Source organism: Heloderma suspectum, chromosome 7 (assembly GCF_057233095.1).
Source record: "Heloderma suspectum isolate Gila_16-S chromosome 7, 16-S_ref, whole genome shotgun sequence".
In the NCBI taxonomy this organism is placed as follows: Eukaryota; Metazoa; Chordata; class Lepidosauria; order Squamata; family Helodermatidae; genus Heloderma; species Heloderma suspectum.
This window is the reverse complement of record NC_139464.1, coordinates 53670292-53687111: the sequence shown is the minus strand read 5'-3', so window position 1 is coordinate 53687111 and position 16820 is coordinate 53670292. Positions and strand designations below refer to the sequence as shown.

The 16820-nt window shown below is 42.8% G+C and overlaps 1 protein-coding gene and 1 long non-coding RNA gene across 5 annotated transcripts in view; both read right to left on the bottom strand.

The window, feature by feature from the left end:
* Positions 1-3446: 3446 nt before the first annotated feature.
* LOC146339800 (uncharacterized) lies at positions 3447-7240 on the bottom strand. Its single transcript, XR_014784360.1, has 4 exons — positions 7138-7240; positions 6708-6988; positions 6230-6316; positions 3447-4878 (listed from the first exon to the last, which is right to left on the bottom strand). It is a non-coding gene; the product is annotated as an uncharacterized LOC146339800 (long non-coding RNA).
* Positions 7241-10570: 3330 nt separating this feature from the next.
* NR2C1 (nuclear receptor subfamily 2 group C member 1) overlaps positions 10571-16820 on the bottom strand; it is a 56536-nt gene continuing 50286 nt past the window's right edge. For all 4 annotated transcript variants that reach the window (XM_084810234.1, XM_084810236.1, XM_084810238.1 and 1 more), the window contains 2 exons: positions 16418-16523; positions 10571-13769 (listed from right to left, as the gene is read on the bottom strand). In XM_084810234.1, the coding sequence (XP_084666360.1) occupies positions 13595-13769; positions 16418-16523 (281 nt within the window). In that variant the 3' untranslated portion in view covers positions 10571-13594. The remainder of the gene's footprint in view (positions 13770-16417; positions 16524-16820) is intronic.

Genomic DNA, 16820 nt, shown 5'->3' with positions numbered 1-16820 from the left:
CAGGAAAAATCCCCCAAAGCAAATCATAACACAGAGCATATTTGCCTCCATGGACTAATCACAAAAATCACAGACCCCATGCTTTTCTGTGCTACCATGGCACAAAAATATGGGTCCAAGGCATAGATCCTCATGGATCGTCATGATTTTTACATGGGATCCAAAGTAAATCATGTTCAAATCATAGAGCACATGTGTGCCTACAGACTTAGCCATAAAATGTATGGATCCCATACTTCAGCATGCCACCACAGTGCAAAAACATGAATCCACAAGCAAGACATGAGTGCAACAGAACCCTCCTGCCCATGTTCCCAAGCAACTGGTGTACAGAGGCATACTGCTCCTGATAGGAGGCAGTATGGCTATGGAGGTAGCATAGAGCCTTCATGACTAGTAGGCATTCCTTCTCTTCCAGGAATTGTCTAAACTCCTTTTAAAGCCATCCAAACTGGTGGCCATCACTGGATCTTGTGGTAGCTACTTCCATAGTTTAACTCTGGACTTTGTGAAGAAGTCCTTCCTTTTATCCATCCTGAATCTCCCACCAATCAACTTCATGGGTTCTCATATTATGAGAGAGGGAGAAAAGTATCACCCTATCTGCATTCTCCACACCATGCATCATTTGTACATCTCTGTCATGTCTCCTCTTACTCGCCTTTTTCCAAGCTAAACAATCCCAGCTATTGTAACCTTCCCTCATTTTCCCTATCTTTCTTCGTTCCTTTTTCTTAATTCTTCCTTTCTTTCTCTTTCCTCCCTCCCTCAATTGTCTTTCTTTCTCCTTTTGTTTTTTCTGTTTCGTTCCTTCCTTTCTCCCTCTTTTTCTGCCTCCCTCAGTTCTTTGAGCATCTGTTGTTGTTGTTGTTGTTGTTGTTCAGTCGTTACGTCGTGTCTGACTCTTCGTGACCCCATGGACCATAGCATGTCAGGCCTTCCTGTCCTCCGCTCTCTCCCGGAGCGTGCTCAAGTTCATATTCATTGCATCGGTGATGCTATCTAGCCATCTCATCCTCTGCCGTCCCCGTCTCCTTTTGCCTTCAATCTTTCCCAGCATCAGGGTCTTTTCCAGGGAGTTTTCTCTTCGCATTAGGTGGCCAAAATATTTGAGCTTCACCTTCAGTATCTGTCCTTCCAATACGCACTCAGGATTGATTTCTTTTAGGATTGACTGGTTTGACCTCCTTGCAGTCCAGGGGACGCATAAGAGTCTTCTCCAGCACCACAGTTTGAAAGCATCAATTCTTCGGCGCTCAGCCTTCCTTATAGTCCAGCTCTCACAGCCATACGTTACTACTGGGAAAACCATAGCTTTGATTAGACGGACCTTTGTCGGCAAGGTGATGTCTCTGCTTCTTACTATGCTGTCTAGGTTTGCCGTAGCTTTCCTCCCAAGGAGCAAGCGTCTTTTAATTTCATGGCTGCAGTCACCGTCTGTGGTGATCTTGGAGCCCAAGAAAATAAAATCTGTCACTGCTTCCATTTCTTCCCCTTCCATATGCCAGGAAGTGATGGGGCCAGATGCCATGATCTTCGTTTTTTTAATGTTGAGTTTCAAACCAGCTTTTGCACTCTCCTCTTTCACCCTCAACAAGAGGCTCTATCGTTTTTGAGATTGTACCCCAGTACTGCTTTTCCCACCCTTTTATTGACTATGAGTGCTACTCCATTTCTTCTAAGGGATTCTTGTCCACGGTAGTAGATATAATGGTCACCTGAATTAAATTTGCCCATGCTTGTCCATTTTAGTTCGCTGATTCCCAAGATGTTGATGTTCAATCTTGCCATCTCATGTTTGACCCCCTCCAGCTTGCCTTGGTTCATTGATCTTACATTCCAGGTTCCTCAACAATATTGTTCTTTACAGCATCGGATTTTCTTTTCACCACCAGACACATCCACAGCTGAGTGTCCTTTCGGCTTTGGCCCAACCGCTTCACTCTTTCTGGCGCTACTTGGAAATTCCCTCTGCTCTTCCCCAGTAGTATATTGGACACCTTCCGACCTGAGGGGCTCATCTTCCGGCGTCATCTCTTTTAGCCTTGTGATACGTTCCATGGGGTTTTCTTGGCAAGAATCCTGGAGTGGGTTGCCATTTCCTTCTCCAGTGGACCACATTTTGTCAGAACTCTCCGCCATGACCTGTCCGTCTTGGGTGGCCCTGCACGGCATAGCTTATGGCTTCACTGAGTTACGCAAGCCCCTTCGCCACAACAAGGCAGTGATCCATGAAGGGGATGAAGAGCATCTCTACACCACCCTAAAATCTCACATTTAAAACGGGCTTTCAGCTTCCATTTTAAATGCAGGATCACGATGGACTCCCTTTACACGTGCTTCCTTCCCCCCCTTTCCCCCTTTATCTGAGTCTTCCATATGTTTCATTATATAGCTGCTAGACAGCACTGTGGTCTAGCTCCTCTTATTGTTGGTTTTCCTCATTTCATGGAGGGAACTCAAGCAGAACTCAAGCTTTGTAATTTGATAGCTCATTATCTCTGATCCTTTAAAAAATGGAATAAAGGTCATTTAGTGCGGGAGATGCCCTGGAGGTTGATGATGTCATCTAAAGGACCCGCAAACTTCTGTGAGTAACTAATCTCAACAGTAGGATAAAAGTTCTGTGTGAAGACACCCTTTGTTTCTTTCCTGCCCCAGTTCTTTTTCTTCCTCCCCGCGCTTCGCATTCCATCTGTTGGTGTCTCTCCTCAATCCTTTCTTCCTCCTTTTATTTCTCCCTCCTCAGTCTGTTCTTTTTATTTCCTTCCTGGCTTCCTTAACTCATAAGGACATAAGAAGAGCCATGCTGGATCAGAATAAGGGTCCATCTACTCCAGCATTGTGTTCACACAGTGGCAGACCAGCTGTTGACAGGAAACCTTCCCTCATAGGGAGTTGCTTGAGCCCCTTGATCTTTTTAGGGCACAATCCTATGGCTGCTAGACAGCGGCTAGTCAGCCATAGGATTGGTTGGTTCCCGGAGAACTGCCTCCCCACCACCTCCCCACCGCCTCATAGGCAGTGCAGATCATCCTTGCACTCCATGGTCATAAGAGTAGTGCAGAGCGAGGGGAAAAGGGGCATTCCCGGAGGCCGGGTGGGGAGTTCATAAGTGCCGGTACAACAGTTCCTATGTGTCGGCCACCTCCCCACCCCACCCTCCAGTGCCCCACAGCTAGACAGCCGAAATCAGCCGTCTATCTGCAAATGCAGGGTAGCTGAAGTGTAGAGGAGACAATCCCCTCCACGCTCCTCCCACCATGCATTGGATAAGCAGTCACCTCCGAGTTTGGAGGTGGCTGACTATCCCCATAGGATTGCTACCTTACTTGCCCTTTTCTGCATTTTTTCCAGCTCTACAATATCTTTTTTTAAGTGCGGTGACCAGAACTGTACACAGTATGCTAAGTGTGGTTACACCAAAAAATTGTATAAAGGCAGTATAATATTGACAGTTTTATTCTCGATTCCCTTCCTAAATATGCCTAACATGGAGTTTGCCTTTTTTACAGCGACTGCACATCAGGTTGACATTTTCATCGAGTTGTCCACCACAACCCCAAGGTCTCTTTCGTGGTTGGTCACCGCTAGCTCAGATCCCATCAGGTTATGCTTGAGGTTGAGATTTTTTCCCCTAACGTACATCACATTACACTTGCTTACATTGAACCACATTTGCTATTTGGATTCCCATTCTCCCAAGTTTGGAGAGATCCTTTTGGAGGTCTTCACAATCCCTTTTTGTTTTAACCACCCTATGTAATTTGGTGTCATCCACAAACTTGGCCACTTCACTGCTCACTCCTAATTCCAAATCTTTTTGGAACAGGTTGAAAAGCATTGGTCCTAATACAGATCCCTGTGGGACCCCACTATTTACTTCTCTCCATTGGGAGAATTTACCATTTATTCCTCCTCTCTCCTTTCTGTTCTTTAACCAGTTACTGATCCAGAAGAGGACCTGTTCTCTTATTCCATGACTGCTAAGTTTGCTCAGGAGTTTTTGGTGAGGGACTTTGTCAAAAGCCTTTTGGAAGTTGAAGTAAACAATGTCTTGTTTACAATGATCACCCCTGTCTACATGTGTATTGACACTCTCAAAGAACTCTAAAAGGCTAGTGAGATACTACTTACTTTTGCGGAAGCCATGTAGATTCTTTTTCAGCGGGGCTTGACCTTCTATATGCTTACTAATTTTATCTTTAATAATGCTTCCAACCAATTTACCCAGAACAGACATTAAGCTAACCGGCCTGTAACCCCCTGGATCCCTTTTTTAAAAACTGGTGTTACATTAGCCATCTTCCAGTCCTCTGGTACAGAGGCTGATCTCAGGGTCATGTTGCATATTTTTGTTAGAAGATCAGCAATTTCATATCTGAGTTCTTTAAGAACTCTAGGATGGATACCATCTTGGCCTGGTGATTTATTTACTTTCAGTTTGTAAATGAGATTGAGAACTTCATCTTTGGTCACCACTATTTGCGTCAGTTCCTCAGACCCCCTTCCTGTTAACATCAGTTCAGGCACAGGTATCTGTCCTATATCTTCTGCAGCTGCCAGGCCAGCATGGGATGTGTCAAAAGATCAGTCAAAGATCTCTAGGAATAGAAGGTGGAAGTCACTGTCTCTCTCTCTTCCTCCCTTTCTTCCTCCTTGGTGGCCACTCTCTATCAATGGGAAGAGTTCTTTTTCTTCTTCCAAGGAGGCAGGCAACATCTGATCAGAGCCCCTCAAGACCAGAAGACAGGCCATATCTCAGCCCTTTCAAGGTGCCTTCTCCAGAGATGATGGGAGGTACTTATAGTGGTGGCAAGCTGGAGAGGGAGCCCTGCGTTGTGTCGAAAGTGTTCTTCTGAGAAATGTTTCACAGATCTAAGGAGAGAGGCAGGATTTCAACACTCTTTTGTGTTGTCTACATAATGCACTTCATCGCTTCTATAGAATGAAAAGGGTTTTTTAAAAATACAGAGTGAGCCCACAAAAAACAGCACCCCCCAAGAGTTTCAGTCTTCAACTGATTGTCTCAACTGTTTTTCAACCCCAGCCCCAGAAAATTCCATTGTGGCCACCACAGCAGGGCTCACAATGGAATGTACCATTACACAATGGAATGTACCATCTACTGACATGCAGATAGCTTTTCATCCAGTGGGTTACCCTAAATTTCCTCCTCACCTCAATATGAACGTGATTGACACTCCAATGCCAAATCCATCACCTGTCTCTCAATTCCTCACCCAGTGCTTTGGTGGGCTGTCTGCTTTTTAAAAGCCTTGTGTGTATTTATGCAATTCGATGTACATTCTTCTCCTTCTGTTAACACCCCCAAAAACAACTGCTTCAAAGAAAGCGGGAAAGGGGAGTGCCCTTTCAAAGCAGCTCCAACACTTAAGATATAGCCTGAAGAAAGCAAAGAGTGTGCAGAACAGCCAACAGTCTGCCTTCTGCTGCTCTCACTGTCCCTCTTGTACACCTCTCTGGAGAACCAGCTCAGTCTTGCTTCACAGCTGCTGTGGAAACCCCTGACTCTGAAGCGTGCTTACAGTGGCAAATGAGCCATTATTTCTGAGGTGGGTGTGTATGTTTGTGTGTGTGCACATATGATCATGTTTGCCTCTTGTGCTGGCCTTGCCTTGTCGCAGGTTTCTCTTTCATCAAATTGTGTGTGTGTGTGGGGGGAACGGAGGAAGTAGTCCTCACATCTGTGTCACCTGGACTGCAAGGTGCATGGAGTCTTATGGATTGATGGGAGGAGCATGTTACGATGCAATTGTGTTATGAGTTTCCATGCCCTCACTGAGCTTGGTGGGCTGCCAGTTCTGGGGCAGGGAAAGGCAATGTCACATCACCGACCTTACTTTACTAAGGCTGCAATCCTAAACCCAGTTTCCTGGAAGTAAGCCCGGTTAAACTCGAGGTTCTTACCTTTAAGGAGACATGTCTAGGGTTGTACTGTTAAGCTTGTGTGTGGCAGAGGTGGAGAGGGGAAGGTGGAAATCTGCCAGTTCAACCTTCAGCAGCATCTGCATATCACGCAGAGAATTCAGGTCCATCTCCAATTCCCCCCACCCCAAAAGATGGTGACTAAATTATTTTCATTTCATTTATTATATTTCTATACTGCCCCATAGTTGAAGCTCTCTAGGTAGTTCATAAGGATTAAAAACTGTCAAAATACATTATACAAAGTATAAAATAAAATAAAAATGATTTACATACAAACCTGGTCTGAAGGCACATGAGCCAGTCACTTTGCTGAAGCTAAGCAGGTCTGGGTCTGGTCAGTCCTTGGAGGGGAAACCACTAGCCACTTTGAGTTCCACAATGGAAGAAAGGTGGGATATAAGTGTAATATATACAGACAGCACACACACACACACACACACACACATCTAAAAACAATTTTTAAACAGTCAACCAAAGACAATCCAGGACCTGATAAAAAACTCATTCTTTGCTGCCAAATGCTTGAGAGAAAAGGGTAGTTTTAACCTGGCACCGAAAAGATAACAATGTTGGTGCCAGGTGGGTCTCATCTGGGAGATCATTCCATAATTGCTATGATCTTTCACTTTTTCCTTTCAGAGATTTGATAACATCCACAAATGCAGTCCACATAATATCAGCCCTTTGCTGTCACCAGCTTTCATGCCCCCCCCGCCCCAAAGAGTCTTCTTCTGATGAAGAAGAACTTGCCTTACCTGAGCTTGTGAACTACTCTTCCCTTGATGATGTTCCAGAGGCAGCTTCACAGGAGGATAGTTGTCCTGCGGCTGAAGAAGTGGCAGGCCCGTTTTCAGTTCCTTTTGCGGGGGCTCCCAATGGGGACCTCCCTCCTCCGATTCCTCTGTCCCAGGAGGACTCAGATTCAGAGTTGGACATGGCCAGACCCCCCAGCCCGTAAGAGCGATGAAGAATGAACCATAGGCAGCAAACCCAGCCTCTTCGGAAAAGCACCTGGTTACAAGCAAGGAATGCAGCTCTGTAAAAAAAAACCTCCCTTTTATAATCAGCTTCCCTGGAAAGTTTGCTAAAGACTGCAGCTGGGAATTGGGTGTGTTCCGCGGCTACAATAAAAGCTAGCCCGGGGGCTAAGCTTCCCCGCTGAACATAACATCTGGGTGTGCTTACTGTGCTCGTGTGTCTTCAGTGATCCTGACCTTGTGCCATGGAAACTGGACCCTCTTGGACCTTTCGGGGTGGACCTGTCCTGCCTAGTGCCTCACGCTTGTCTGGATACCGTGCTCAAAACATTGCCTTTCATGACTTTTGGGCTGCTTGACAAACAGCTTTTTGGACAAACGCCTTATCAGCTTGCTGTGAGCGGAAGCGGCCTTGAAGAGGCCATTATCAGCAATTATTACTTCTGCTGGCTGGGCTCCCAAACCAATGTTGAAGAAAACTTCACAGCCTATTCTGAATGTTCACATCTTTATTCAAAGAAAACAAAGGACAGAAAAGAAAGCATACCTATGCAGGGATTCCTACAAAATTCTTGTAAGGCAGTTCCCTTCATTAACATTTCAAACAAAGCTTTTATGCAATGTATGACAACGCACAACTTTGGCTAACACTGATTGGATACAGAACATTATAGACGCGGGACAAGTTGTATGATACTTCTGATTAGTTTGTAACTACCACATAGCAAAACAGTATTAGTTGCCAGTCTGATAAGCAGTTCTTACTGTCTGGTTTTATCTAGCTTTTCAGGTGGCACTGAAACTTGGGGCTTGGAACTTTCCCCTTTTACCCCGAAACTTCCTTTCACCCAGACACTTAGTCTGCTTGCTTTTGTTAGTGTACTTTGGTACATGCAAGGTTAGTGAAGCATGGGGTCAGAACAAACATGGGCCTGATTAATGGCTCGTGGAATTTTCTTCCACACTTATTAAACAGACTGTGTTTCGGAAGGGTTGCTGAGACAGGACACCAGGAGTGTAAAACCTTAGTGGACCAGGAACCAAATCTGATGCTTGAGAGGGTCTTCTTGTGGTGGTGGTGGACGAGAAGACAGAACGAAGAGACAAATTACAGCAGCCTTCCCTATCCTGGTGCCCTCCGAATGTGTCAGAGCACAGCTCCCATCCTCCCCAACCAGCACTGTGGGAAAATTGAATGACAGCTTCAAGCTGCCTGGCAGTGATTGTAGTGTTGCTGCTGCCGCTACTAAGCCCTCTGAGGCCCAGAAGCACTGAGGAAAGAGGGAGCATTTTGATGATGTCCATCTAGTCTTGGCCTGAGAAGGATCTTGGATAGCAAGGCAAGGCAAGGGCATAGAGAGCCGCTGTCATTTGGATGTGATATTGAGCTAGCTAGATGGACCTATGCTCTGCCTCAACAGCAGGCACTTTGGAAGCAGATTGGAAAAAGAATGTGGCTTGGAAAAAGTCAGTGGGTCCCAAATACACCCCGCTCCCCAGATGTTGGATTACCACACCCATCTTCCCTGGCTGTGCTCCCTCTTCCCTCCCCATTGCCTTTTCCTTGTGTGTCGTATCTTTTTTAGATTGTAAGCCTGCAGGCAGGGATTATCTTCTCTGTTCATTGATTGTAAGCCACTCCAGGAGCCTTTTTTGGCTGAGGAGCGGAATAAAAATGCAATAAACAAATAAATAAATAAAATGGGAATTGTAGTTTCCAACTGATGTCCACCAAGCCCCATCATTAGAGTCCTTCAACTGGGCCCCAATGCCTTATTTACTCTGGCCTATAATTGTATCAGGACTTTATTGGGTGACATTGCGTATATGGTGATCTGGTTGTAATTATTACTTTCGATTTCATTACTGTTTTATTGTTTTTATCATTGTTCTATTGTATGTTGTGGTTTTAAATTTTGTATGCTTCCCTGAGAGGGTTTTCTGCTTAAAAGCAGTGTATAAATACTTTCATTTATAACAGCAACAGCCACAACATCTGGGGACCCAAGGTTGAGAATTGCCAGACTAGATGGACAATCTTTACATTCATTCTTAGGGTACAATGCTATGGCTGGGGAATGCAGAGAATTGTAGGACTTTTTTCCTGTATAAACACCCATAGGATTGCACCCTTAATATGCATAGGATTGCACCGTTGTTTCCTGGATGCATAGGTCTGCACCCTTAACTATTGGGTCAGTGACCAGAGGCTGCAATCCTATGCACACTCTGGGGGATCCTATTGAAAAGCGCAGGATATACTGTTGAGCAAACATACTTAGTTTTGGGCTGCACATTTCCCTTTCTGGTGCCCTGATTTCAGAAACGTGCAGATCTTCACCAAGCTTCCCTGCTCCCAATACTACTGTGATGTACAAACAGGTGGAAGAAGTCATCCCCTTGACCCTGCAAAGCTCATTATGATGAAGAATGTGATTCTGTTATCAGGGAACAGCCTCAATCTATAGTCACTCCTGGCACAGGAGGATATGATGAGTTGAGAAGATTAGAGGAAACACCTTCCCTGCAGTGAGGTTTATGTGGCCCTAATGCTGCAACATGATACGGGGGTGTGCGGGGAGCTAGTGTGGAAAAAGTGCTGAAAAAGGCAACTAAAATGAAAATCAAGGGGCTGGAGCAACTCCCCTATGAGGGAAGGTTACAACAGCTGGGATTGTTTAGCTTGGGAAAAAGGTAAGGGGAGACATAAGTGTAGCCATAAAAAGTGGTTGATTTGGCTCACTTGGAAGTTACCATTCCAGGCCATTTGCTAGAATACAGACTATTGCCCAGGACATGTATCCGAACATGGTTTCTGCTGGAAGTTCTGTGGCTTATTGCATGTTTCCTATGTAGTTTGTGTGACTAGAGAATTTGGTTAGTTGGCTCATGTGGAAGTTGCTGATCCAGGCTGTTTTTTAAGAATGCCGACTGTTGCCTGGAACCGGTATCTGACCGTGGTTTCTGTGGAAATTTTGTGGCTTATTGCATCCCTCCCATACAGTCATGTGTGACTGGTGAATTTGGCTCACTTGGAAGTGGCTGGTCTGGGCCATTTTTCAAGAATGCAGACTATTATCTGGAACAGATACCTGAAAGTGGTTTCTGTGGAGGTTTTGTAGCTTATTGCCTCAGTCCCATGTAGTTATGAGTAACTGGTAAGTTTGATTTGGCTCATTTGGCTGTTCCGGGCCATTTCGTTCTATTTCGGATGTGTTCTGGGCACTGAGGGGTTAATAACATCGTTTTTCAAGGGTTTCTGTCCTAAAATATTGTTCTCAGGTGTCTCTAACACATGCCATAGTGTTTGGCATCATTTTTAAAATAAAGGAGCCATTTTGCCCCGTTCTGTTCTGGCTTTTATACCATCCAAAAAGAAATGTCTAAATATATATAGTTGGACCAGGGAGAAGATAATAAACACAGAGATATTAAGGTGTCAGCAGTGGCTGAAAATTGAACTGAAAATAAAGTGAATGCAACTGATTCAAACTATTATAATCATTTACTCTATTCTATTGCTGTAAAATGTTAATTGTAAACATATAAGTACACTAGATTTCATATCCCAAGTCTATTGTATGTAAGGCTCACACGACTAGTTCATTGCTTAAAAAAAGACAGAACAGCATTCTATAATAAAAGTTACAATTTATTTTTAAAAAATACAGCCAAAATAGAATTTACACTTCTTTAGGTTTCAAGACATTTACATTAGTTATTATACAACAACAAGACAGTCATTGGGACATTCTGGCGCATACACTAAAAATGAACCACAAAAAATGTGTACAAAAGTGGAATGAAATTGAAAAGCAATTGATTTCCACTGACAGCAGAGAATAACTTGGGTTTAACAACTGTATTGACACCAATACAGTTGACCTCTAAAAAGGATTTAAAACAGGATAAATTAACTACTAGATGTACCTAGGAATACGTCATCAAGAAAATATGTTACAATCGTGTGTAAAATGCATATGTGCATGTGCCAAAGTACACACACATACGTATTTTTCTGGACAAAAATTAACTATTCACTTCATTATTGTTAGGGGACTCATTCTGAAATGTATAAACGGTACCCCTTTCCATTAAATAATTTTTTTAAAGCCTGATGCAAATAATCCTATCCTTCCGATTACAGGCCTTTCTCATTAGCTGGTAAAGGCCTTAACTTGACAATTAAATGCAGTTGTATTACTATGATCAGTACTTAACAGCTGAAACCAAGGGTGAAAATAAGAATTGCCAAAACAATTAACACTATATGGGCAACCCCTGATATAGTAAATGAATATTTTGTGTTGATGCTAGATTAACTTTACTGTACAGTAATTAAAAACAAGCAGCCTTTAGTGAATCACAAAGTGCATCTGGAAAAAGTTTTCCAAGACTGAAGAAGATACTAAGCAAGAAACACACCATAAACAACATAAAATTTGCAATAATGAGGGTTCTGTGATCACTAGTGTTTAGGAAAAGCAGGATGCTATTCAGTAATGTACGTCCCATCTTTATTTGTTCATCTCAGAATACTATCATTTCAGAAACTATCTAGAGTTATCTAAATTTATTATGAGAACTTGAGACTTATCTCAATGTTGCAGGAGAAACGAGATTTCTGTATGAGATCCCACTCCAATAAGACTGATAAATTTTAGTGTGATAGCTAGGGATGGCGGGGAATTCCGCCACCGCTCCCAATGAGGCCAGATTCTAAAGAATCTGGCCCCCCAGGGTCCGTGGCAGAACGGAACACTTACCTCTGCCTCCTTGTGGAATCCTCTTCAGCTCGATCTTCCAGCTCTGGATTGCCAGTGATAGGGCCACCATGCCATATCGCTGGCTGAAGGGGATTGACTGCGGACACAAATGGCTTCCAGGGCGCCATTTGCGGCCATAAAGGTCTTAGTTTAAGGTAAATGCAGCCGTAAATGGCTGCATTTAGCTTCAACTAAGACCATTACGGCCGCAAATGGCATCCTGGATGCCATTTGCATCCCTGCTTTTCATTCATGCGATAGGCTACGCAAATATGTAAAACAGGGACGCAAATGGTGTCCTGGATGCCATTTGCGGCTCTGTTTTTTCACGCAAATATTTGCGTAGCCTATTGCGTGAAAAAAAGCCAGGATGCGAATGGCATCCAGGATGCCATTTGCGGCTGTAAAGGTCTTAGTGTAAGCCAAATGCAGCCATTTACGGCTGCATTTACCTTAAACTAAGACCCTTACGGCTGCAAATGGCATCCTGGACGCCATTTGCCTCCACAGTCAATCCCCTTCAGTCAGCGATACAGCATGGCGGCTGTATCGCTGGCGCTTTGGAGCCAACCGGCAGCTGTGCGGAATTGCTGCAGAGCAGAGCCAGCCAAAGAGGATTCCGGGGGGGGGGGGGGAACGGATAGCTTCCCCACTGCGGGCGGATTCCCCACGGACCAGCAGGTAGGGAATCCACCCATCCCTAGTGATAGCTCACAGAGTTGTGAAGGAGCACCTCCAAGTTTAAATCAATCTAATCCTTAGCTAGATGTATATGGGCACAAACGTTACTAAAATGACCATAGTTGGAAGGAAGGCACACAATGACCCAGTTCGCATGTCTTCAACAACCCATAGTTAATAAAGTGTGGGTTGTTGAAGCTGCAATGGGAGTGAGAGTGCATGCTGGTTCCCGTGCACCTGCCCGCTCCCTCTGCAATAAACAACCCAGGACTGCCCTGTTCCTGGGTCATTATCATGTTGTCCAAACCCAGAACTCTGGGTTGTTGGGGGATGGGGCATCCCGGGTTATTTAATGCAGTGGAAACAACCAGGAACAAGGATGCATGCTTGTTCCTGCTTGTTCACAACTACCCATGTGTTTAAACAATCCATAGGTAGTTGTGACATGTGAACCGGATCAGTGAATATCTGATGCAATTAAAATATCTATAATTCTTTACTTCTTTACTCCTAAATCATATTAGCAGCTAATATAACTGTAAAAATGACAATTATTTGTGACTCAAATTAACCCACGTAATAGTGAGTAGTATAATCATTGCTTTGGGGAACTAACAGGATGTCAAGCCAGTTTTACAAGTTTCCTGTAATTTCCCTTCAACTTTAACACCAGTTTATTAAATAAAAATTTAAGTTCTGTCTAAAGCAGTTGAAAGATATCCAAAACTTTGTAATCCAATCACATCAGAAATAAGTTGGCTTGTTCAGGACTTCAGACTTACACCAAACTGACAACAGTGAATTTGTAGAAACAAGATACTGAAAACACAACATTGGGAAGAAAGGTGTTTTTCCCCCCCTAAAATATCAGTTGAAACACCTTGATGAAGTTTCTCTTTCATCAAAGGCTAGTTTTTGTACATTTGCTTGGAGTTCATAAGTTCATAGCTAAACTACAAAAATAGGATGAACTACGCTTCTTGATTTTCATTAGGTTCTAAAGTAATGTACAAAGTTCTTGAAAACCAGATAAAATGTAAATCATCCTGTACCACTCAAGATATTCCACTGTATTTCCCAAACACATTGGTAAGGAGGAAGTGGCACCTTCTTTTATTTTTCTTGTTATAACTGCATAGGAAAACTTGTTATCTCTTGGAGATAATGTACATTTACAGTCACCATGACTGCCATGGTATAGAATCCATGATTTATCTTTTATACAGCATGACCAATTATTTGAGAGTTGTAGTCTGCAGTTTCCATTCTTAGAATATATGGTATGATGCTGTCAATCTGAACATTTCCAATTAGTCCTGCAAAGAACAATTCTTCTGTGATAGCAGCACTCATCAGTCTCAGAGCAGGCAATCTGAGAAGCAGCCTAGACAACCTGGAAGATAGATTTGACAAAAGGGGAGCACAACGTTACATGCAAAGAAAGAAAACGCCCTCTTCAGTTATATATTAGTAAATAAAAAGTATAGTTTTCAGCTACAATACTAAGTGTTAAATCAATACCAAGTATTAAATCAAGCCATTATTCACATTTTGCACAATGCAAATTTAATAGGCACATTAGGCTGTAATCCTATACTCACTTACATGGGAGTAAGCCACACTGAACTCAATCAATTTAAAACCTGATGGGTTATGGGGCATGAGCAGGAATGCTGCCTGCAGCACACCTGCCTGTTTTGCTTTATTACACATCCCACAATCAGCTCCTTCATAGGTTGTCCAACATGATATCTGAACCTAGACAACTGGGTTGTTTAGGGGTTAAACAACGCAGTGGTTAACCCAGCAACAAATCATGGGTTAACCACTGGGTCGTTTAGTCCCTAAACAACCTAGCAGTCCAGGTTCAGCCATCATGCTGCACAACCTATGAAGGAGCCAATTGTGGGTTGTATGATAAAGTGGAAGAGGCGGGTGCGCTGGAGGCAACGTACTCACTTGTACATGACAACCCATTAGGTTTTTTAATTGATGGGCTGTCGTTTAGGGATGCCAGAGAAATTTGAGATGGACTACAATCAGTCCAGATTTCTAAGAACCAAACCTGTGGAATCCGCCGCGGAGCGACCCCCTCAGGCTGTGCGGAGTCTGTGGGCTTTCAGATGATTTTTTTTCTTTCCCAAAACATACACATATAAATTCGTAGGAAAATACGTATGTTTCTGCTGAGGAAACATTGGATGGAATGGGGGAGAATACACTAAATGTTATGTACTAAGGTAAATTCTGTAAATACGTAATTATTTACGTATTTTTCCACATGACGAAAAAAAATATTCGCATCCATCTCTGAGCAAACAACAGAACAAAAGCCTCCTGACAATCCGCGAAACACAGACGGAGCGGAGGTTACACAGTGCGTACATCCCTACTGTCATTACATGCGAATCAGGTCAATGAGACTTACTTCTGAGTAAACATGCACAGGATTGTGCTGTTACTATATTTTTATACATGCCAAACTGAAGACAGACTTGGTTAGATAATCTTTAGAGACAAACCTTAGACAAACTTTAATGCTCCTGTTATTGTAGTTGGAATTCTTTTTAATAGTATATTTTAAATGTGATTTGTATTGTTAATACAGATGAAATTATTTTTAATAGTGTATTTACATATGATTTTTAATATTTATATGAGAACCACTTAGAGATTTTATTTTATCAAGTGGTATGTAAGTATTACTAATACATAAATAACATAAAAAATAAACTCTCTCAAAGTACAATAAAATCTCAACATTCTGTGTAAACAGTGTTTACAATTAAACAGAGATTTATAGTCCAATCCTTTGGATAGGCTTTAGCAGCAGCAGCAATTACACATGCTGCTGCAGCTACAGCTCATTCCTATTCCTGGCAGGCAAGAGACAAGCAACTTGCCTTGCTTGCTAAGAAGCCCCTATCCTCCATGTTACTACATTTCACTGGCATACATGTGTACCAGCCCTTGCAATACATTTGGCCCCGAAAAGACCACAAAAACATACGAATTGCTGGATAAGATCACAAGAACCTTTTAGTCCAGCACTCTATGTCCAACAGGAGGCAGCCAGGTCCCACAGAGGAGTTCACAAGCACAGCATGATGGTAGGTAGGCATACTGAAGTTTATGGCACTGTGGTAGCTAGGCCATATTGCGCCACACATTAATATCAACAGTATGCTTGAGATGGGATGGCATGCACAGGAGAGGGAGGAGTTCCTATCCCCTGGTTTCCACCACAGTGAAACAATAAGCCTTTTTGCATTATAGCTGTTGCCATAGGAGAAGCAAGATGCTTAGACCAATCCCACACTGGCAGTGGGCTGAGATCTGGGGCTTGTTCAGATGTTATTTACTGCTGAGAAAACTCAGACTAGTCAGAATCTTGGCCATTACCACAGGAACAAAGTAACACTCAATCCAAGCAATACTGTCTTTATTTTGAACTTAGTATTTCTAAATGCTTTGATAGATTCGAGATTTTCTGTCACAGCAACTCAAGGGTAAAGGGGGCAGTATAGCCTGGAATAGACATTACTCCTGTGAGTAATACTCAAGATTCTTACCAGCATGACATATATCTTGTTAAGAAATGTTTTAATATGCTCTTGATCTGTGAATTCATGGAAGGGTACCATTTGTTCCCTCATAAGCCTAGGACTCAGTGTCCTTGAAGCTCTTGCCTCAGAGAAGTAGCTTATAAGATCAGGAAATGTGCTTCATTTGAGCGCAGCCCTAATGATTGTAACTAGACTACACATAGGGGGAAGTAACAATGAACTCTTTGCACGAAGCCTATATCTTTAGGATCTACCATGTTGAAGCAACTACAATAATGGCATTACAAGTAGAAATGAAGGTTTACAACTATTGCAAGAGTATGCAGAAGTGACATTAGAGAGATTACAATATAACATTTAAAAAAACTCTATTCCCACACTTGAAACACAAAAAGACTTCCCAGAGATTTCCCAGCTCAATATTACTCTGAAAAGAAACACTTAAAACATTCATATTTATACAAATTATACATACCTGTAGGTATCATCAGGATATACTTTTGTTACATAATCCTGGAATTCCATATATGCTTTTTCTTGAAATTTTTCTATCTGTATCACATTTTCTAAGCCTGGATGATCTAAAATAAGCCTAGAGTTAGATCAGCTCCAGATAAAATGCACATAAGAAGGACACAACACACTAATCACAACTCAAATATTCTCTTATCACTACAAATGCAAACAAATTCTGCTGTTCTAACTGTCCAGTATCTGTTGAGAATGGGGACTATAAGATTCAAAGTCATTTTAATGGCATAGTAACATTTTAAATTTAGGACTGTGGCCCTCCAAATGTTGGGGGACTTTTACTCCCACCAGTCCCAGCCACTATGGCCAATGGTCAGGGATGATAGGAGTTGTACTCCAACTACAGA